Source organism: Myotis daubentonii, chromosome 14 (genome assembly GCF_963259705.1).
Source record: "Myotis daubentonii chromosome 14, mMyoDau2.1, whole genome shotgun sequence".
Taxonomy (NCBI): Eukaryota; Metazoa; Chordata; class Mammalia; order Chiroptera; family Vespertilionidae; genus Myotis; species Myotis daubentonii.
The window spans coordinates 49,946,756-49,968,942 of record NC_081853.1 but is presented as its reverse complement, the minus strand read 5'-3'; the positions used below and the strand labels follow the sequence as shown (position 1 = coordinate 49,968,942).

General features: G+C 53.8%; 1 protein-coding gene across 1 annotated transcript in view; it reads right to left on the bottom strand.

Annotated features, from left to right (window-relative positions):
• The window catches only part of FYCO1 (FYVE and coiled-coil domain autophagy adaptor 1), a 65,893-nt gene that overhangs the window by 32,667 nt on the left and 11,039 nt on the right, over positions 1–22,187 (bottom strand). Inside the window, exons 3-13 of the mRNA XM_059664305.1 lie at positions 21,325–21,431; positions 19,252–19,377; positions 15,602–15,708; positions 14,133–14,276; positions 13,141–13,231; positions 9,801–12,182; positions 8,492–8,584; positions 7,665–7,783; positions 5,434–5,601; positions 2,286–2,432; positions 1,346–1,551 (exon numbers count right to left, since the gene is read on the bottom strand). Of these exons, the coding sequence (XP_059520288.1) occupies positions 1,346–1,551; positions 2,286–2,432; positions 5,434–5,601; positions 7,665–7,783; positions 8,492–8,584; positions 9,801–12,182; positions 13,141–13,231; positions 14,133–14,276; positions 15,602–15,708; positions 19,252–19,377; positions 21,325–21,431 (3,690 nt within the window). The remainder of the gene's footprint in view (positions 1–1,345; positions 1,552–2,285; positions 2,433–5,433; positions 5,602–7,664; positions 7,784–8,491; positions 8,585–9,800; positions 12,183–13,140; positions 13,232–14,132; positions 14,277–15,601; positions 15,709–19,251; positions 19,378–21,324; positions 21,432–22,187) is intronic.

Below are 22,187 nucleotides of genomic sequence, written 5' to 3'. Positions count from 1 at the left end.
CATCAGGGACCCAAAGTGATGTCCACTGAGAGAAATAAACAAGGCAGTAATGAACAGAGAGCTGTACTATGTTCAGGGATTGGAAGACTAGACTGATTTCTGACAAAGATGCAAAGGCAGTTCTACAGGAAGAGAATATACTTTCCAACCAATGGTAGTGAAACAATGAGACAACCATGTGCAAAAAAAAATGAATCTCTACCGAGAGTTTGCACCATATCCATAAATGAGCTCCAAACAGGTCAGAGACCCACACGTGCCACCTCAAACTGTACAACTTCTAGGAAAACTTGAAAAAATCTTTGAGTCTTGGGTTAACCAAAGATACATATGATACACAAAATCAAAAAATTTGATCCATGAAAAAAAAAAATGGATAGACTGGCCTTCATCAAAATTATAAACTTGTGCTGTTTGAAAGAAAGTGAAAAGACAGGCTGTAGATTGGGAAAAAATACTTGTAAAACACATATCTGTAAATAACTTGTATCCAGAACATATAAAGGACTCTCAAAATTCAAGAATTTAAAGGTTTCAAATGAGCAAAAGATGCGAAGAAATACTAAAGCTGTGCCAAGCACACACACCCCCCTCCCCCGAGCGGTTCTTTGTACCCACTGTGGGTGATGAGGCTGCCAACCTCCTCGAGGATCCAGTTAAACAAAAGACACTGGAGGCCCTAGGTCCAGGCAGAGGCCAAGGAGTCCACAGGGAGCAGCCCAGCAGGCAGCGCTGCCTGAGCAGAGATGAGACTCCCTCGGCCCTGGCCAGGCGGGCTCTGCCTCCCGGGACACCCGCAGGCCAGCCCCCGAGAGCAGCCTGAGCTGGCCAGGTGGGCCATGCTGGGAGCAGGAGCAGCAAATCCCACTTCCTTTTATTGCACCGAGTGAAAGGACACGAAGGAGAACACCTCCTCCCTGGCCACTGAGAGACCGTGAGCCCCAGGAAGGCATGCAGGAGGCGGTCATTTCAGACACAGCTCCTGGCCTTCAGTCACTCTGGGGGAGAGGGTGGGACGTCGGGGCCCAGGCTGCAGGAGACAGCAGCGTCTCTCGTCTCTCATGTGTGGGGTACGGTTACTGGTAGCATGTGAGCTAAAAGGGACACAGGCCTCACGTTCACGACGCTGAATCACACCAGCAGAAAGGTATTCCCTTTTCAATTCTTGTTCAACCCCAAGTGCATCATAAAGAAAGTCTCAAATTGGTGGACTACACTTTTCTACCTCTCTAGTGCCCAGGTTTGGAAAATACTGAACTGAGCTGTGGCAGCTAACTAGCCAAGGCGGGGCTGCGGTGTGGGGATGGCACCTGGGGAACACCGAGGGCGGCAGCAGGTGTCTGACCTTGGCCTCCGGCGGCCTGCAGCCCAGCCGGGGCCGGCGACAGAGTGGGACTGGGCTGGCTCTGGCTGGTGCCGGAGCTGGTGCTGTCCGGGGAGCCGGGGCTGAACTTCTGGAAGCAGGCTCGGCAGCAGCGCTCCTTTCGGCCCCCGGGCTTTGTCGCCACGTAGTTGTTGCAGCAGTAGTAACAGAAGATGCGACCGCATATCCTGGGGATCAAGCAAGCAGGGGCTGTGAGGACGGTGCTGTGGGCCTCGTGCCGTCTGCTCAGCACCAGAGAGGGGCTCTGGGTTGGGTTCTAGACGCCACATGGCTCTCCTCACACCTGGCTCTGCCCCCCACTTTAGAATGTGGCCATAAGGCCCATCTGATAAGATTCCAAAAAAGCCATCCTGGTAGGATTAGTGGGAGAATGTTTTGTTTCCTAAGGTTGTGGGAGGCTGGGGGATAAAGTGTGTGGTCAAGACCACCTTCCCTGACACAGGATCCGGGTGTGGCCAAGGCCCTGAGAGAAAGACCCCAGGCCTGTGCGATGTCCCCTCTGCCACCACTGGAGACCCGCTTTTGTCTGCCCTTCTTTGGGCCCCAGGGGTCTTTGCTCTGTGCTCCTCCAGGGAAGCTTTAGCCCCACGGGCCTGGGTTCCAGGAATACCCTTCCCCCTCTGGTCCCACAGGCTGAGGGAGGGTCAGGGCTGCTGGTCTGGGTGCTCCACATCCCCTCGGGTCCCCTAACTCCACTCACACATCTGTACGCAAGGCTCTTTCCCTTCAGGATCCCTGGGAGTCCTGTGATTACCCTGCCTAAGACACCCTCCTCGCCCAGGTCCCTTACAACCAAAAGCACTGTGGTCCTGGTGGGCACAGCCTCGGGCCGGCCCATCGGCTGCCTGCCCTGTTCCGGGCCCTGCCAGGGGTGGTGCTGGCCAGCGTGCGGCCTGCTAACCTGCAGCGGTGCCGCCGCACCATCCAGCTGAACTCGCGCTTGCAATCAAAGCAGTGGTTCACCTCCGAGTCCCCGAATCGCTCCTCAGCGCTGAGCTTCTGCTGGAATTCCAGGGCATCGGACTTCTGCCAGAGCGCATCCTTGTCCCTGGGACAGAGCCACGTCACGAAAAAGAAGGAATCCATGAAAACAATAGAATTATCCCAGATTCATTTTTAAAAACTGACTCCAAATTCCCCAAAACACAGAAGGAAACTTCACCTGTACCCTGGAAGCACACCCTCTCTAGGTCTCCTGTCACCCCAGACTCCACAGGCCCCTCCAATGTGCAGGCCCTTCACCGGCACCACACACGTCAAGGCACAGAGGTGACCTGGGATGTGCAGAAAAGGCTCTGGCACCTGCAGAGCGGCCGGCACGGGCAAGGGTGACACAGCTCAGGCGTCTAGATGACAGTGCACGAGTCCACCAAGAGCTGAAGCCACAGCGTGCTGTCGTGGTTGCCCGACAGTGTGCTGTGAGCCAAGGACCACGAGCACACTGCCCTCTCACATCTCCGATGTGCTCGGGGCCTTTACGCGTTTATGGCTCATGGTTCAAGTAGCATCTAATCCAGCCGTGGGCAAACTACAGCCCGGCCCGTTTGAAATGAGTAAAACTAAAAAAAAAAAAAAAAGACCGTACCCTTTTATGTAATGACTAGGGGCCCGGTGCACGAAATTCGTGCACTGGGTTTGTGTGGGGAGGGGAGTGTCCCTCAGCCCAGCCTGCCCCCTCTCACATACTGGGAGCCCTCAGGCGTTGACCCCCATCACCCTCCAATCGCAGGATCGGCCCCTTGCCCAGGCCTGATGGCTCGGCCAGAGGTGTAGACTCCCATCACCCTCCGATCGCCTGATCGGCCCCTTGCCCAGGCCTGACGCCTCCGCCAGAGGTGTCAGGCTTGGACAGGGGACCCCCATCTCCCCCTGATCACTGGCTCTGGCCCCCGCCCAGGCCTGAGGCCTCTGACCCAGGCTTCAGGCCTGGGCAAGGGGACCATCATATCTCCCCAATCCCCGGCTCCGCCCCCCACCCAGGCCTGATGCCTCGGCCAGAGGAGTTGACCCTCATCACCCTCCGATCACCAATCACCGGATCGGCCCCTTGACCAGGCCTGAGGCCTCCGGCAGAGGTGTCAGGCCTGGGCAGGGGACCCCCAGCTCCCCGCGGTTGCAGGCTCCGTCCCTGCCCAGGCCTAACGCCTCTGGCTGAGGCGTCTGGCTCGGGCAGCGGGGACCCGCAGCTGCAGCGGCCCCGCGATCGTGGGCTCTGTTTTAGGCCCAGGCAAGGGACCCCTAGCTCCTGGGACTGCCAGCTTCGACCGTGTCCAGCTCCCATCGCTGGCTCCACCCCTACTTCCTGCTATCACTGGCCAGGGCGGCAAAGGCGCCTGATTCTCCGATCATGGCTGGGGGGCAGCTCCCCCCTGGGTTTCCGATCACTGTCAGTGGCAGGGGGCTCCTTCCTGCTTTCCCTTTCGCCTCCCTGCATTGTGCCTACATATGCAAATTAACCGCCATCTTGTTGGCAGTTAACTGCCAATCATAGTTGGCAGTTAATTTGCATATAGCCTTGATTAGCCAATGAAAAGGGTATCGTCGTACGCCAATTACCATTTTTCTCTTTTATTAGATAGGATGTTTACTTTGAATTTATATTAGTTCACACAAACACTCCATCCATGCTTTTGTTCCGGCCCTCCGGTCCAGTTTAAGAATCCATTGTGGCCCTCGAGTCAAAAAGTTTGCCCACCCCTGAATCACTGCAGGGGATCAAAGCTTTCCCAGCCTGAATGGTGTCCATCACCCCATGTTCCCCCGAGGGACAGCAGTCACCCCAGGAAGTAAGTCTGAAAGAAGCGGGGGCTTTTGAGAAAGGCCTGGCAGTATCTGAATGTGCCCAACACACCAGGGAAGACGTGTACAGAGACATCCTTACTGCTGCCATTGGTCACTTTCGGGGCTCCCGGATTCTGACATGGGACAGTTTAATTCTTTCCCGGATGGAACCCCAGTCACCATCCTAAGGCCTAACATGGCCCAGCAGCACCTCAGTCCTGATGACCAACACCAGAGTCACCTCAGCCCTGAAGGAAACAGGCTCCACCCAGCCAGGGACTTCACAGCAACCCCAGACCAACCCCCTAACCCCAAAGCCAGAACATGGAATCGATTGGCTTTCCACAACTTGTCCTCTCTGTCCCAGGAGGCCAGGCACCCACACCCTGGGAATGTGGGAATGCCGCGGACCTGGGCTTCCTCCTCACCCATCGGGGGAAGCTTTCTGTGCTCAGAGGTCTCAGGTCTGCTCATTGATGACATGTGGGTGACGTTTTTAAACGTCCACCTTAGTTATAATTTAATATCACCATTTTGCAAGCCCAAATAAATGATTAGGTCTAGCATTGCTTATCAATGGCCGCTAACATTCAAAGAAAGGGCTATCAGATCGATGTGGCCCTTGAACGCCTCAGAACTCTAAGCCAATTCCATGCAGCATCCTGGCCACAAGTGTGAACCTGAGTCTGAGCAAGCCTCTAGCAGAGCAGAGATTCTGGCTCTGGCTCTGGCTCTGGGTCGCTGATGCCTGGAACCCACTCCCACTGGGTCTGGGTGAGGCCTGAACGTAAGTATTTTATTTTTTTTTAATGGCTCTCCAGTGATGCTAATGGGCAGTCAGAGCCGAGAAGCACTGCTCTGACCACCAATTTATAGGAAATACAAAGGCTGGGGGAACATGTTAGATGACCTCATGGGGATGCAATGACCAGATAAATGACCTGGCTTTCTCCAAAATAAATTGCAAAGAAAAAAAAAGTTAAGAGAGATGGTGGGGATACCCACAGACTAAAGAGATCTAAGAAAATATCGCTATGCAATGCATGGATCTAATTTAGGAAAATTATAAGGCAATTGAAAAAAATTGTGAAACCGAAATCCACTCTCACTAGGTCGCCATGGGCCTGAGCAGAACCTGTACATGAGTGTCTGTGTGTGTGTGTGTGTGTGTGTGTGTGTGTGTGTGTGGCAGATGGGGAGGGGGCGCATTTCCACGAAGAGTTCTGTTACGAACAGTTGCATGTCTTTAAAGAAACACCAACACTCACCTGAGCAGCTCTATCAGCCGTTCCTCCAGGTTCTTCTTGGTCCTAGTCAGGTCATCCAGGTCCGCCAACATCTTCTGGTCATTCTTCTCCCGGCTTCTCGCCTCCTGGCAGAGTTTGCTGCAATACTCCTGGATTTTTGCCGTGGCTCTTTCAAGTTCCTTCTGGGTCCTGGTGGAGGAGTGGTATGTTCCCTGACTCCCCACTCCTTCCCGCTTCCCCTGGGCCTCTAATAGGGTCCCGCGGCCCTCCCAGCCACCCCCCACAGTGAAGGAGCCCCTCGGCACTGCCTGCTCACAGGTGGGGCACCCCCTGGCCTCGAGGACTCCCCTCACACACCCAAACTCTTCACACCAAACACAAGGGGCATTCTGGAAGAGCAGGTAACCTCAGGCACTTGAGCACCCCAGGATGAGTTGAAATGAGGTTTTTAAGAGGAGCCCTAGGACAAGGCTCAGGGACTAGGGCTGGGGAGGGGGAGTATTTGCAAGAGGAAAAGGAATCAGGACAGAAAGGACAGAGGGGCACAGCTTCCTGGAGATGACCACATGGAGGAGGACAGTCTTCATGTGTCTTTGTGACGCTACACACAGACATGGCGCCGGGCACACAGCAGGCGCTCCACGGGCACGGCCCCATGTGCTGCCTGACAGCCCAGCAGGTTGTGCTGGCTGAGCTGCTGTTGGCCAGCCCTTGCCCACCCCACCTTCAGTCTGGCTATCCCCTAAGGCAGTGGTTTGCCAAGGATGCTCTCTAAACCTCAAGGCCCCCAAGATGTTTGTAAAAGCTCCAGTAGACAGAGGGCTCTGCAGAGACAAACTAATTTGCATCTCATCCAGCCTTTTCACCTCCAGCACAATGTCGTCAGGAGGCTGTTCACTAGACCCTGTCCACCTAAATGAGTACACACAGACCAGCACAGCCTGCTCGCACAGTGGATAACACAAAGTCCACTCCTGCCACAGGGAAAATGCAACTTGGAGCAGCTAAAACAATGGTGTGAGATCTCACAACCAACCACTATTACTGCGTTAAAAACAACAACCCATCACCAACACAGGAGTTCTATTTACACGGCCAGGTGAGCGTGACCTAGCGGAGCCAGGAGTCAGGTGGGAAGGAATGCATGTCCAGCCACTGAACATCCAACATGCGCTGCGTCTCCCGCTGGTGGGCCCAGCCTCCGAGGAGGAGGGGAGGAGGGTGAGTAGAAAAGTAAAACCCTCGGCACAATTCGGGTGCCTGCCTTGGGGGGTGGAGCAGGGCACATGTGCAATTCGGTCCCTGCATCTCCTCCTGCTACACCTGTTTTCATCAGCCCCTGGCAGGACGAGCTGGGCCCCATCGCCAGGCGGTGGGCTTGTGCTCTATGTGGTCCCTAAGCCTGAAGACGAGGAGGCTCGGGGAGGCACAGGGGGCAGGCGCAGGGGCTGGCCACACATAGGCCCCAACTGTAAGGTTAAAAAACCATGAGGAAAGGGTGAGAGCGTGATGTGCTCTGCACAGACACAGCACCAGAGCGGCTGTGGGAACACAAGCCGGCCAGGGTCCCTGGTACACTCGCTCACTGGCGGGACAAGCTTGGGAAACGAGGGAGAGCTCGAGGCACCTCCATAGTGGGGGAAACACGCACACGCGCACAAACACCAGTGCCCCCCAGTAAAACAGAACACGTGTCTGTCCGGATATTGTTGAGAAAACAGACCTCTGGATCCCAAAGTGTCTGGGTTCCAATCCTACCATCGCTTACACCCTGTCTGACCTGGGAGGGCAAATGAACTCTTCTGAGCCTCATTTTTCCCAGGTATAAAATGGGAATAAATAATACCACCCTCATTGGACCGTTGGGAGGATTAAGTGGGCAACTAGATTCGAAGTATTTAAGGCGGTGCCTGTTCCATTTCAGGCATTATTTAAGCGTCTGCTGCTTTTATTGCCATTATTACATCCCAACTTTTACTTCCTGTTAGTTTTTCCAAAACACGACGCTACCGGACTGAAACACGCCTGCCAGGGGTAAGGAAGTGGAATTGGAAGGGCCTGCCGTCCACCGGGCTGTGAGGGGCGACGGCCAGGCTCTCGGTGGCATGCTTCTGGCACAAGCACTTTCTGGTCTGTGGCTTTTCTTGAAAGAGGACTTCAGTTTTACGAGTGGCTGACTTTCTAAATGACTGCACCCAACACCCCTTCCCTGAAGACTGCCACTGGGCGCGTGGGAGGGCCGCGTCACTAACCTGTCCAAGTTCTCGCGCAGGGCGGCCCCCTCCTTGTCCTTCCTCAGCACGGCGGCCTGGCACTCCGAGAGGCGGCTGCTGGTGCGGCTCAGCTTCTCTCCCAGGTCTGCCTGGGTGGCCTGGCACAGGACGGCAGGGCGGATACTCAGGCGCAGAAGCACGTGTCAGACGCCATGCGGCGACGGCTGTGCTCTCACCATCTGGCTGGTCCCTTCCAACTGGAGGGACTTTTGTTTGTTTGTTTTAACGTGAGGCCAAGAACCTTTGTTTTATGTCTGTGGCGTGTGACACACTCCGATTTGTAATGATGTCCCTTAAGCATCAATGGTAACTGGTTGTGGTGGTTGGAGGGGAGGCAGGGGTCAGGATCTCCAGGGTGGGGCTGGGGGTGGGCGGCAGGGAGCGGGATTCAGTGAAAAAAGGTCACTGCCTTGAAGATTATGGTTTTAGTGCCACCCCTGTCCCTGCTTAGTTCAGACTGACTCAGAGCACATCTGCAGGGATGACTAGAGGACGTTTTCCTTGCCAGAGGCTGCGTGAAAAACACATCTGGCAGCTCCAGCCAGGTGTCCGGGGAGTGGAAGGGACCATGATACAAACTCGGGGTGTCTGCAAAAATGGACTGATGACCCCTTCAGCTTGGGAATGGGAAGTCCTATGGGGAGCCCCTCAATGGTCCAGTGAGAACCAAACCAGATCCCCTCGGCCCTGATGGGTCCACATTCTGAGAGAGGAAACGACCAGGTGGAGGCCACCACAGCCATCTCCCTTCCCAGGGGCCAGCTTCTGATCAGGGCTCCCAGAGGGGCACTCCCAGCCAGGCCTACCTCCAGCTTGTCCACAGCCTCCTTGGCGGCCCGCAGCTGCTGGCCCCGTACCTCAAGCTGGCCCCGGAGGCTCCTGCACTCTTCGCTGGCAGTCTGGAGAGGACGAGAAAGGGATCGCAGACGTGGGGTCTTTGCTCTGAGACTCCTCAGCCACATTCCCCAAATGGGTAAAAACAAGCTACCTCCCTCTTTTCCCCCAAACTCAATAGGCATCAGGCTTCATTGGTAATAAAACTCTTTCAAGTTTACTGAGAGACTTAGCTTGGTCTCCCAACTTAGAATTTCATTTCTGCAAGGGAAAATGTGGCCTCTGAGTCCCATGGAGCTGCATGGGATGGGGCGATAGGAGGCACATCTGTGCAAACAAATGCCATTTATCACGGGGCCCTTGGAATAGATGAGAACAGTCATCCCTGTCCTCACTTTTAACTCCTTTTCTTTGTGCAGCATCAAAGGCACGTGGTTAACCGCTGTTCTCATCTATTCCAAGGCCCTGTGATAACTGAGTCAGTTCCCTCCGACTGCACCTGCTGGCAGAATGGCACCTGAGGGGACAGACACAGGCCTCGAGGCAGCCAGGACTACTGGTCACAGAGGCCACAGCAGGGGTCTCAAACTCACATCCCCGAATGGGCTGGGTAACTGCATAAAGGATTGCAAGGAAAATACCAGAGGATGCAGGCCCCCTTTAATGTGGGCAGTGCCCACCCAGCTCCTGCTGACCGCTGCCACACTGAGGAGGAGGGCATAGGCTTTAAGATCGCTCAAGATTCCAGCCCAGCCATCATGGCTCAGTGGTTGAGCGTCGACTTATGAATCAGGTCACATGCCAGGGTTGCAGGCTCAATTCCCAGTAGGGGGCGTGCAGAAGGCTGCGGATCAATGATTCTCTCTCATCATTGATGTTTCTCTCTCTCTCTCCTCTCCCTTCCTCTCAAAAATCAATAAGAAAAAAAAAATATATATATATATATATATGGCATCTCTCAAGATTTTGAAAGAAGTGCCCAAACTGAATGTGTAAACATCCCGCTCTTTGGATGTTGACTATTAATTTAAAAAAAATTCTCTGGGCCAAACTTGTGAGCCATGGCCTTGAGTTTAGATTTCTGGGCTAAAGCATCATTCCCCCATGTTGGGCCCCTAGCATGTTCCTACAGAGAGGATGCTGTGAGCTATGATGGCGGGACGGGACTATGAACACCTGGGCCCTCATGTGCCCGGGCTGAAGGTGCGTCCTATCCCCTCATGAACCCCCCAGGTCCTGCCGCAGGAGACAGGTGCAGCCCCGGGCCAAGGCTAGGATTACCTTAAGTTTACTCTGATAGTCCATGATCTCGGTGCTCAGCTGGAACTTGAGGGTGTCAAGCTCCTGGTGTGCAGTCTCCTGAAGGCCCTGGGCCCGCTGCTCGGCCTGGGTCAGCTGGGCCTGCAGGCCAGGCAGTGAGTTAGCTGCCTCCTCGGCCGCCTTCAGCTTCTCCTTCAAGCTCTCCTTCTCTCGCTGCAGCCCCGCCACCTGGTGTTCCAAGCCCTCGCGCTCCTTGGCGGCTGCCTCTTTGGCGTCCCGGAGCTCCTGCACGGTGCAGGCCAGCACGCCCTCCATCCGCTCCCTCTCCGCGGTCAGGGCACAGACCTGGATGCCGAGCTCGGCGGTGTCCGTGTTGGCCCGGTGCAGCTGCTCCTGCAGCTCGGCATGCTCCAGCTGGGCTTCCTGGGAGCTGCACTTGGCCTGGGACAGCTCCTCCTGCAGGGCCTGGAGTTCCTCCATCCTCAGATGGGCCTCCTGGGCCCGCTCCTCCTGCAGGGCCCCTTCCTGCTCTGAGCACTGCAATAGCTCCTGGACATGGGCCCTGTTGAGAGCCTCGTTCTGCTCCTTCAGTTGCTGCACAAGGGCCTTGTGCTCCTGCAGAGCCGCCTCAGTCACGCTCAGCTGGCTCTGCACCTTCTCTCGGTCACCCAGGGCTGCCTGGAGCTTGGCCTTGAGGTCCACCACCTCAGCCTGCACTCGCTGAGCCTCCCCCTGATGGACCTCCAGCTGCGCCTGAGATAGGGCAAGCTGGGCAGCTAGCTCCTGGGATGCATTTTCTTGAGGTGGGCTGAGCCCCTGTTGGCCTTTTTCTGCTCTGAGGGTCTCGATCAGCTGGGTCTGCTGCTGGCACTGGCTCTCTAAAGCCCTGAGCTCCCCTTCCCGGGCCTCTGCCAGCTCTCGGCACTGCTCCATCTGCTCCCGCAGCTGCTGGCACTTGGCTTCCTTGCTCTGCAGGGCAGCCTCCTTCTCGGCCATGCGGGCCCTCATGGTCTCCTTGGCCTTCACAACAGCCAGGAGGCTGGCCTCCATCTGGTCACCCATGTGCCGGATGCTGGCTTGCTTAGACTCCAGGGAAGCCAGGGAGCCCTGGATGGCTGCCTCCCGCTGCTGCAGGGCCTGGTAATCCGCCTGCAGGGCACGCAGCTTGTCCTCCAGGCGCTGGTTACGGGCCATCACGCTCTGCAGCTCCTTCTCCAGCTCCATGTTGGCCTGCCGCAGCTCCTCCTCCCGGCTGCTCCCCTGAACTGTAGTACCATCCATCGGTCCCTCCTGCAGGGCAGAATCCTGGGGGGCCAGCACCTCACTGCTCTCCGCTGCCACAGGCTGGCCGGGGCCTGGCTGCGCAGCCAGCCGCTCCAGCGTCCCCACCTTCTCGCTGAGGCGGTCTCTGTCCTGGATGAGCTGCTTCCTCTGCTCCTCCAGGTCGCTCACACGCTGGCTCACCTGTGCCAGCTGGGTCTCCAGGAGCCGCAGCTGCCGTGTCAGGGACCTGGCCTCGCTCTGCAGCAGCTCCTTCTCCTCGCGCTGCTGCCGCTCGACCTGTCTCACCTCTGCCAGCTCTTCCTCCATGGTGCTCATGTGGGCCAGCGACTCCTGCAGCCGGCGCCGGAGCTGGGTGGCCTCCTTCCTCTTCGCGGACAGCTCTTCCTGCAGCGAGGCCATCTCCCTGACGACGCGCTCCAGGCCGGCACGGGACTCCTCCTTCAGCTGCAGCTCCCTGGCCAGCTGCTCCAGCTGCGTGCTCTGCTGCCTGTTGAGCTCCTGGACCTTGGTGCTCTCCCGCTCTAGGGCGTGAAGCTTCTCCCCCAGCTGCTGGATCGTCAGGGCCGAGGCACTGGGGTCGAGCTCTGGCTGCCCCTTTGTGTCCAGTGCCACATCTGCCTTCTGCTCAGCCATGCCCGGACCTGGGACATTAGCCAAAAGCTCGTCCTTCCTGCCCAGCGCGTCCCGTGTGGCCTCGAGCTCCTGCGCCAGGCGCTGCAGCATGGGCTCCAGCCGCTGCAGGGCCAAGTGGGAATCCCCCTCCTTCTCCGCGGGGCCTGGCTCCAGGGCCTGCAGGCACTTCTGCAGCTCCTGCACGGTGCTCTGTGTGGCCTGGGTGACCTCCCACTGCTTCTGCAGCTCAGCCGTCATGCGCGTTAGGCGGACGTTGTCCTCGGCTGCAGAGCGGGCCCGCTCCCTCTCCACCTGGAGCTGCTCCCCCTGTGAGGTGACGGCTGCCCGCAGCTCCTGGTTCTCTCGGTCCAGCTGCTGAATGCGCTCCTGCAGCTGCTTCTCCCGCACCTCCAGCTGGTCCAGCTCCACCCGCATCTCATCGAAGCCCTCCAGTGCCTCGTTGTTCAAGGGGCTGTTCAGGTCAAGGCTGGAGGCCATTTCCTGAGTCTGGGGGTGGGGGGAGGGGAAAAGGGGGAGAAAACAACAAAAACATGGCTTTGGGATGAAGCTACATAGCTATTTGGAAAAGCTTTAGAGTTTAATGAGAACAGAAGTAACAATATAGCAATTACATAACCTAAGCTTAGTCCATCGAGCTATTCGAAGGACGAGAACCCTTAGCTCTCAGCACCTGCCAGCAGCACACCCTGAACACCCAGGGCCACACACGTGAGAGCCCCGAGACTCAGAACTTGCTTCCCACTCAGCCTCCTGTGCATTAGTAACATAAAAATGTTACTAACTTAACTTACATAACTTAAACTACTGTCCACCACGCACTATGCCCACAACTCCTGGGGTGATTAGACCACAAAACAGGGTGAAGTCCATTTTCTACTCTTAATGCTGCTTATGTTGCGTCCCTTTATTTTGTTTTGTTGATTACTTTCAGCAGCCTTTCCCACAAAAGTATGTACAACTCTGACACATTCACATTTCTACCAAAACTAACCCTACCCACCAGCACTTATTTAGCACTTGCTGTGTCAAGCCCTTATGCACAGTCCACGGGCTCCCGCACCCACCCCCACAACCATCCACTCAGCTACGGTGATTTTTCGATCCCCTTCGTATGGGTGAGAGAGCTGACACTTCCAGAGGGTCAGGCATCTTCCTGGGACACAGCTGGTAGGTGACAGGCGGGATTTGACTTAGCCGCTTTTAACCAGAATGTTAACCTGCTTCTTTTCAAATACCTTAAAACTTTTAAAAGAATTTACTTTTTAAGAGGCCTAAGCTCTATTTGGTCATAAAAACCTGGACTCTAGAAAATATTGGGTGTAACTGAGGGTTCGTTGCTCTGGCCGGAACAAAGGTGTCTGAGAATATTGCCCTGAGGTGCGAGGGGCAAGGACACACCCTGGCTGACACTACGGCGGGGAAACCCCAGCCTCTCCGGCATTACCTGCAGGTAGCTGCTCACCAAGCTGCTCATGCTGGAGCTCCGGCTGGGGGGTTTCCACAGGTAGGCAGAGGAGCCGGGGGCCAGTGTCCTCCTGCGGGGCACAGAACAGACACACCTGTATCACAGCAGGAAGCACGCACGCACGCACACATGCACACACGCACGCACACGTGGAAACCAGGTGTGTTGGGGGGACTCCGCTGTTAAAGTTTAAACATGATGGCTTTCCTCCCTGTGCCAAACAACACCTAAGTGAGCATAGTATTTCCCAATTTTTGGTTTAAACTTTCCTTGACTGTTGGTGCCTGCCTCAGTCTGTCTGCTAGTGAGGAACAAGGAGCAGTCAACGTGGTCCATAAGGTCACCCTGTGCTTAGGGGCTCATGGTCACGGCTCACAGACCTGCTTCGAGTCAGGTGGCTGTGCTGGGGAGTTAGGTGCAAGGCCCTGCCTCTGCAGCCCACCAGCCATGTGACTTTGGGCAAGTCCCCCCCACTTTAAGCCCATGTCCTCAGCCTCACCCTCCTGGTGCGTTGTCAGGATTCAGCGGGATGACGTGTTGAGCACCATCTTGGTGTAAAAAGTGAAAACATGGCAACCTTCCCAGCAACCCTTCCATGGATGGGCTGTAGCTTCCACTCCCTCTTCCTGCCTGGAAGGCCTCCTTAACCCCCAAGGACACGAACGGGAAAAAGCCCACCTGCTCCTCCCCAGACTGGCACACATCCCTTAACATTAAAAAACCCTGGCTTTTGTATATGCATTTCCTCTCATGCCACCTGACCAATTAGGTCAGCTTAAGGTTGGAGCCTTCAGATGTTTAGTGAGTCACAGTTCAACAAAGTCTGTACAATTAACAGGCATAAGAGTGGCGAAGCTTTGTGTATTTCCTGAGCACACAAAAGTCCTTTGAGTAGACTGGTGGCAATTTTCAAAATTTCAAACATCCCCCCCCACCCCCCGTCTTTTAAACCAAGCAATTCTTTACAATACCTGGCAAACGTCGGCCAGGCCGCGTCCAAGTCATAGCCCCTGGACACCAAGTCAAACTGAACGTCGGTGAGCTCGTAGAGCTGGCCCACAATGTCAGAGCTCAGCCTCGGCTTCAGAAAGGGGCTTCGGGCGTAGTACCAGTCGCTGCAGGGAAACATACAAGGTGTGCTTACAAGAAATGCAGGAAAGGAAAGCGTGAATTGAGTCCTCTCAGCATGGCGCTGCCCCATCCAATTCTAACACAGGCTACTAAAGCGAACAGACAGACACACGCCGCCCCCCCGCACCCCATGTGATTTTCACTGCAGCTCCTAACTCCCCTATAAGCCTGCTCTTCACAGAAATTTCTGAGATGAACTAGATACTTATACAGTTATTATTTCTGTTAGATCTATTTCCCAAAAAGGATATGAGAAACCTTAAATCTCAATTACTTGCCCAGAAAGGGTAGTTGTAGGGGACAGAACACTTTCTTTTTGTCTCATCTGCGATTCCTCCTGGAGAATTCATTACAGGACTTTGACCTCACCGCTAATTTCTGTCCTGACACCAATTTAAAAGACAAAGAACAAAAGATCTGCACTTGTGGTGTCCGCTGTTCACTTCCTGGAGCAGGAAGAATTTAAAAGGACACACTGCTGAGTTTAAACAGCTACTTGGCTGATGCCCGTGAACTTGGCTTCCTAAACACTGGAAGCCAAGCTGTTCTCACCAAAGACTAGAACTAAACAGCCTGCAAATCAAATGTGTGAAGATTCTCTCACCTCACATGCATTCACAAAGCCCCTCACGTGTCACTGTGTGAGAAATACACCTTTAGGCAAATCCATCTTAAAGGTGACAAAATGAAACAAAGTATGTTCCCCCAACAGTTCTATTTTTTTTTTAATTCAGCAATGATTTCTTTGATTACCTGGGGGCATGCTCCCTAGGGAGAGGGAGGCAGAGCTGAAAGAGGGGTCCTGGTCTGACACACTCACTCCACTTGCTTTACACACTCAACCCCTCCCCCACCCCAGGTGTCATCACTAGTGGCACAAAGGTTCCGACACCGGTGCCCATCATGACCTCCAGGGTGCCCAGACATGTTTGGCAGGTGGTTACCTCAGTGAGGCCCAGGCTCAGTGGGGCTCAAAACCCCACAGGTGATTCTGCAGACAGGCCAGGGTGACCAGCGGGGTGTGTCCTCTCATTAGTGCCTGCCAAGGCCATGCCACCCCCAGGGAAAACTGCTTGTCAATCTGGACCCACGCTCCTGCTCTAGGACTCAGACTCAGCACGGGGAGCCCGGGGGCGGGGAGGGGGGGCACTTAGTGCTCCTTGCCCCCCACGTGAGGATGACAGATGTGGGAGGGCTATGCTTGTGCCACAAGGGCAGACACTGCAGCCGCATGTGTCATTACATTCACCAGGGTACTTGGGTTCACCTGTGAATGGACCAGGGTCAACCCAGAGCTGTCGGCATTTACCTGGTCACTTTGGTGTTCATGAAGCACTGCTGCAGGGTGTCTGCCAGCCTCTGGTGCACCAATGAGTAGCGGATAAATGCTCTTCCTTTCCCCAGAGATGTTCGAAGCTGGGAAAAGATGACATGGGGATGCAGAACTGTTAGCCTAAGTCATCATGGCGCATGTCTGTGAGCACCCATAGATGGCCTGCATAAAACAGAAACAGCACAGACAACGCCACCCAGTTCTACCCTGTACACTGGCTTCACTCATGTTCCTCAAAGGACACAAACATCTGATAACATCACCCCCCAGAGCGAGGCCTGAAGTGGGTCCCTTCTTCTGGGCCTCCATCCAAGAATAACCTGTGGAATAACCTATAGGCAGGTTCAGAAAGATGTGTTCACGAGGCTCCGAACACCTGTGGGTTCCACTGGGGTGCCACTGCCCCTCCTCTACTCCATCAGAGTCTCTGGGTTTGGAGTCGGAGAAGAACTGTATGATTTAATTTGGAATATTCAGAATGAAACCTGGAGGCCGAAAACGGACTTCTCACACCAGAAGTGAGCCTGAGCGAGAGCTGGTCAGCGTGGCTAGTCTGGGCTGTTTGGCGGAAGAGGCCTACAGGGCTTGGCTGGAGCCCTTGTGGAGGGGGAGAGAGGAGGGCAAAGGGCAGGGTTGTGTAAGGGGACTTTTAAGAAGTTCTAATGACTGTATAACTGCCTCCTCTGCACCCTCATGAAACCAGCAGTGAAGTGCACGCATCGTCGACACTTTCCTGGTGGGTTTCTTTGCAGCTACACCAACTCACTGCATTTAGTCAGCAGGTGTGTGGGGGTGGGGGGGTGGTGGTGCGGAGAGCAGGGGTGCGTCTAGGTGGCCCAGCTACGCGGGGGTCATGAAAAAGGAGCACAGTTCTATTTCAGGGTGGAGGAGCTGGATGGAGGGCCTGGGTACGGGACTGTCTTTGAAACCTCTCCCCACCATAACAAAACATGGTTTCTAAAGGTTTCTGGAAGCTTGCTGTGGAGAGGGAGAGTGCTAGTCAGACTCTGCTAGCTGGGGACACACAGCAGCCAAGATGGACGAGACCTAGGGGACAGCCACAGAAGACACGTGAGACCAGTTGCAAATCAGGATTCATACCGCCAATGGTTCGGCTCCAGAAGACCAGGCACCGTTTAGCTCAGAGCTATCTGACTTCTCACGGTTCACTTAAGGAGATGATACCACAACATGAATTCGTTTTAAAAAATAAAAAGGTGTGAAACCTCAATAATCACAAAGGCTGCAAGACATTTTTCCATGTCAGCTTTGTGGGTTTGGGGTAGTCAGGATGCCTGGAGGGAGGTGGGTGGCAGCGTGGCCCTGGCTTTATAAAACCGCCGTGGCCTGTCTACAGTCGGTTGGCTGTGATAGATGCCCAGGGGGAATCTTGATGACATCACTACGTCCAAGCACTTCTGCCACTGATGAGTGAAGTGAGAACAAAGTGTCCAGTGGTGACGGCTAGGGAACTCGGGCAGCGAGAACAGCTGAGCCGGGTCGGTGAAGCGAAGCGTGTCGGTCACATAAACACCGCCCCCACCAGCCCCATGGAACCGAGCCAGCCTCACAGGGACAGCCGTGTCGGTGAGCTCTCAGGGAGCGGCTGGTCTTTAGGAGCAGAACGGCCACTGTCACAGCATTTGGGACATTTACCTTTCTAATGGAAGACACGTGAGTCTTGTTTTTAACCAGGCCCATTAATGGAATGAATTTTATATACAGAAAGGGAGCTATTTATTTTAAGGTCTTTTTAAACATACCTTAGGGAAGAGAACAGTGGTTCCCTTGTATTACAAATGAAAATACTGCCCAGCCATTTTATTTTCTACGTTTTAAGATCCTGGGTCCGCTTTTATGGCCTAATTCCTGAAATTTATTAGCAATCAATCAGACCATATGCAGTCTATCAGGAAGCGATACAGCAGCAATGAGGACAGGAAGTCTGCAAGGTACATGAGAGCTGATTCCGCTTTACGCGGGCCATGTGCCAGGAGCCTGACAACCAAACTGAAGGCAGGTTCTGCTTCTGCCCTTCGTGGGGAGATGCACAGAGCCCAGCGTGAGCCCATCCTGAACCTCTAGAAGTGGCGGGTCAGAGCCCTCGACTGCTTTAGTCCACATGGCTGCCTCCGCCCAAAGGGGCCAGAGGGGCCCAGCAATGCTCTTGCCCAGGAACTTTTACCTTCTGGCTTACTGGCCGGGATGGCACTTGATTGCTGATTAAAGTTAACCCAAGTACCAGCAGCCCATCCTGCCAGTGACATCCCAAGCTCAGTGGTGCCCAGAGAGCAGAGTCCTCAACAGATGAGAGGACTGCACCCTCTGGGCGGGGGAGCCTATGTCAGCCACCAGAAACCCAACAATGTTTGCGCAAGCAGGGAACGCTCCTGCTTCTAGAAGACAGTTTCCTGGCCTCTAAAGGTTGGACTGCAATTGTGAGTAAAGAATAAGAACCAGCTAAAGAGCAGATGGAGGCGTTTCATAACCCTGGGCCGTGAGGACTAAACTAAACGTACTTCCAGACTTGAGCTGTTGGAGGTCAGCGGTCGCAGGCTGCAGTTGCTATGAGGAGCGGGAGATGGAGTGCAAGGGAACTCCTCAGCGTATGGAGAGGAGGGCAACACTGAGCACCCCCTCCAGATTTGGGGTGCAGCAAGCATGCTCTACATCACTGACCCCAGTGGCCCACCAGGCAAGATCTCACAAGACCCGTCTGCGCTACACGGACATGAAAGACACTGGCAGAACAAACTCCTCAAGTCGGGATCTTTCATGATCTCAGATGTCAGAGGTGCAGCTGGTGGAAAACGCCCAGCCCTCATGCCAGCGTATCTGTCATTCTCTATAAGAAGAAACCAGCTGGCTCCAGCGCTGGAAAGGAGTTCTCCCGGGAGCACCTGACTCTGCGGTCTCTGCAGGAGGCCAGCCAAGGAGCACGGTGCTGCCTTTAAAGTATCCTTAAACTTACAGACAAGACACTGAAAAGATGAAATGTCCAAATCCTCTAGGCCGCCTGCTCTAAATCCAGGGGGTCACTTGCTCCCTAATATGTAAAGTTCTTACTCTCAGATGGACTAGGCGTATGAGAGAAAAAGAGATTCCTCAGGAGTGGGAGACTCGGGAGAGACAGAGAGATTGTTCTGGAGTTTTGCAAAAACGGAGGAGCCATGGCATTCTGCTCTAGGGGCTCAGCACTTAACGTGGGAAGCTGCTTAGCACACCGGCATTTAATGTCTCTTAAGATCCCACATCACTCTCTTCATTTCAAATCTAAGGGTTCTGGAAAACCTGCAGGCAAACAGCCCAGCAAACATGGAGAATTTATCTAAGAAACTGACACTTTCAGCAGGTGCTGTACACCTCCGGGGGCCCATGGGCCGACCACAGTGTGAACAGCCCGCTGTGAGTGTGGGCTGTGGTCTAGTAACAGGCCCGCTGGGTGAAGGCTCATGTGGGCGGCTTCCCTGCATCGACAGTGGGCACTGAGTGTACCTGGGCTAACGTGTGAACTTTACCACCCGTAACACCACTTCCTCACTTGACTGTCTGCAGCAGGGTTCTCTGTAAAGAGACGCTGAAGCCCGGTGACAGGAAGACGTGGGGTCCTTGGCTGCTCTGCTTACCTCCGAAATAGACTTGACGAATCGGATCCCATCGTTGGCGCCCTTCACCTTGGCCAGGCAGGCACAGAAGTAATCCCAGTAGTCCTTCTTGTTGCCCAGGAGGGTGGCCTTCTCCTTCTGATCGAACTGGGTAGGGAAAGGGACAGAGAGAGGCGGTCCAGACCCACTGCTGTTCATCTCATTAAATGCTAACTAACAATAGCTTCTTGGTTGCCTGGCACTGGGCAAGGCCCTTTATGGGCATTATATCTATTTATTGTCAAATGAAGGTGCTTTAATCCAATTTACAGATCTGAGGCTGGGAGAGGCTAAGTAACTAGTTCAAGGTCATACAACTATTAAGATTCAGGAATAGAACCGCCCCCCCCCCCGCCCCGCCCAAAAAAGAAATTATCTCTTGAAGAGATCTCTATGCATAGAGTTGGGTGGGAGACCACCAAAGTTTGCTAGTAACAACCTTGATAAAGATATATAACAACTTATGACAAAGGAATACAAGTGAAAAGTCTTAAGGGCAACATGAAGTGTGTTAACTATGTCTCAATTTAGGCAAGTGAGTTAGTGGGATTTAACCCGTTACATCAATGTTTTAATACACATACAATAAATTCAAGTAAGTGTCAGCTCTGAATCATTTCAAATCCAAAACCAAAACTGGCTACATGACAAAAAAAAGTCCATAAATATCTTCACAAAGTAAAACAGAGAACAGGTTGAAAGGGCACGGGGCAGGAGTCCTTTAACAGGCTGGGGCACCCCTCCAGCGGGCTCTCATCCTGTATACCTTGGTGGGATGTGACGGTGAAAACTAATGGTGCTCAAAATGTATAGGCGTATCTTCCTATAACACAACACTTCACAGCATTTTTTTTCTGACTATAGAAGACATGCAGATATGTTAGGAAATCTGGATTTTAAAAAATAGAAAAGATGTGCTAGCTGGTTTGGCTCAGTGGATAGAGGGTTGGCCTGCGACTGAAGGGTCCCGGGTTCGATTCTGGTCAAGGGCACATGCCTGGGTTTGGGCTCGAGCCCCGGTAGGGGGCGTGCAGGAGGCAGCGAATCAATGATTCTCTCACATCGTTGATGTTTCTGTCTCTCTCCCTCTCCCTTTCTCTCTGAAATCAATAAAAATAAAAAATATTTTTTAAAAATAGAAAACATTATAATGCCTAAGATTAACTTCTGTTAATGTATTGGTCCATTTCCTTCCTGTTGAAGTTGATGTACTTTTCAGCATCTGCAGAGTTCTCTGGTCTGTGCACTTGAACCAGCGGACACAAGCGTTAGGCTGCACGTGTGTGAAAGAAAACTCCCTGGGCTGACTCAGAGTGGGGACCAAGCGTCCATTTCCAGCCTGCTCCTGGGTGAGCTGGTGCTGCTGGCCTACGGACCACAATGCTTTGGGCAGGAAGGCTCTAGCACAGCCTCTGGACAACCTTCAGAGGCCCACATGCTCCTGCAAAATGTGGCTGGTGTGTGCACATGTGCATGTCTGTTTGGGAAGACATTCCATAGCGTTTGCCTGATTTTCAAAAGGGGACGTGACTCCCCCAAATTAAGATCCCGCTACACAGAAACCTTCTTACCTGCCTTAAGTTGACCTAAGTCTCCAAAGAATGTTCTGGATTCCCAAATCCTCCTAAGGTAGTGGTTCTCAACCTGTGGGTTGCGACCCCTTTGGGGGTCGAACGACCCTTTCACAGGGGTCGCCTAAGACCATCAGAAAACACATATATAATTACATATTGTTTTTGTGATTAATCACTATGCTTTAATTATGTTCAATTTGTAACAATGAAATTGGGGGTCACCACAACATGAGGAACTGTATTAAAGGCTCGCGGCATTAGGAAGGTTGAGAACCACTGTCCTAAGGGGCAACTTGCCGAATCCCCAGGGGATGGCATTTGGAGGCCCGAGCCACGATGGGGACTGCTCTGACCTTCGGTCTAACCAGGACGGCCTAATGGCTCCACTGAGCTTCCTGGACCACATCCTTAAAGCTGACGAGTCACCCATCAGGGAAACAAGACAACAGAGCAGAAATCAACACGTTACAGAGTCACTTACTTGAAGGAGGTACTCAAGTTTGTAAGAAAACTTATGCAAGCTGGTGCTGTCATCGGTGATGGGCTCCCCTCCTTCTTTAAATTCTTTGCTTAGTTCTGTGACAGCATCTTTAAGACAACAAACAGGAACACGTAACCAGGTGGAGGCCAACCACTAGGAGACAAGCAGGATAACCGGGAACCAGGAGGCGGCAGTGGTCAGATGATGGCAAAGCACCTCGCAATCGTGAAGTGCTGTGTCCACCCCCAGGGACGTAAGGCCAAGTCAGAAGGTGCTAAGGTGTCCCGAGAGCCCACAGGCACTTTGCAACAGCTCTCTGGGTGGGCATTTTCCCAGGCCATCCCTGCAGGCCTTCCATGCAGGCCTCATACTGCTTGGTCAACAAATGTTTGCTGTGTGGATGGATCACTGAGCAGTCCCCTAACACTAGCTGCCAGAAAGCCTTATCCTTCGTTCTGGTCATGTTTCTTCACTCTCCCTTCACTATCACCTCACCGCTCAGTACAGGGAAGTCCAGGCTTCAAGAAGACCCAGAATGTACAAATAGTCATGTGACAATCGCAAGAATGACAACAGTACCTGCTTCTGTTAACGGGGCCCAGCTAGGGGCCAGGCCTTTGCAAATCTTCCTCCTTTAATGTAGCCGTGTGAGGCAGGAAGTGCCTTACTTCAACAAATCTAAGATGCAATTAATTTTAAGATGATCCCAACATCAGAGCTGTTTAAACATGAAAAAGAGTAAGGACAATGTAGAATTTTACAGCCGAGGAGCTGGCAGAGAGGTCAGATCACTGCTGTGCACTGAGCGCTTGGGGTGGGGGGCGGGGTGGCAGGGGCCTTCCTCTGCACCCTCAGGCTGAGTT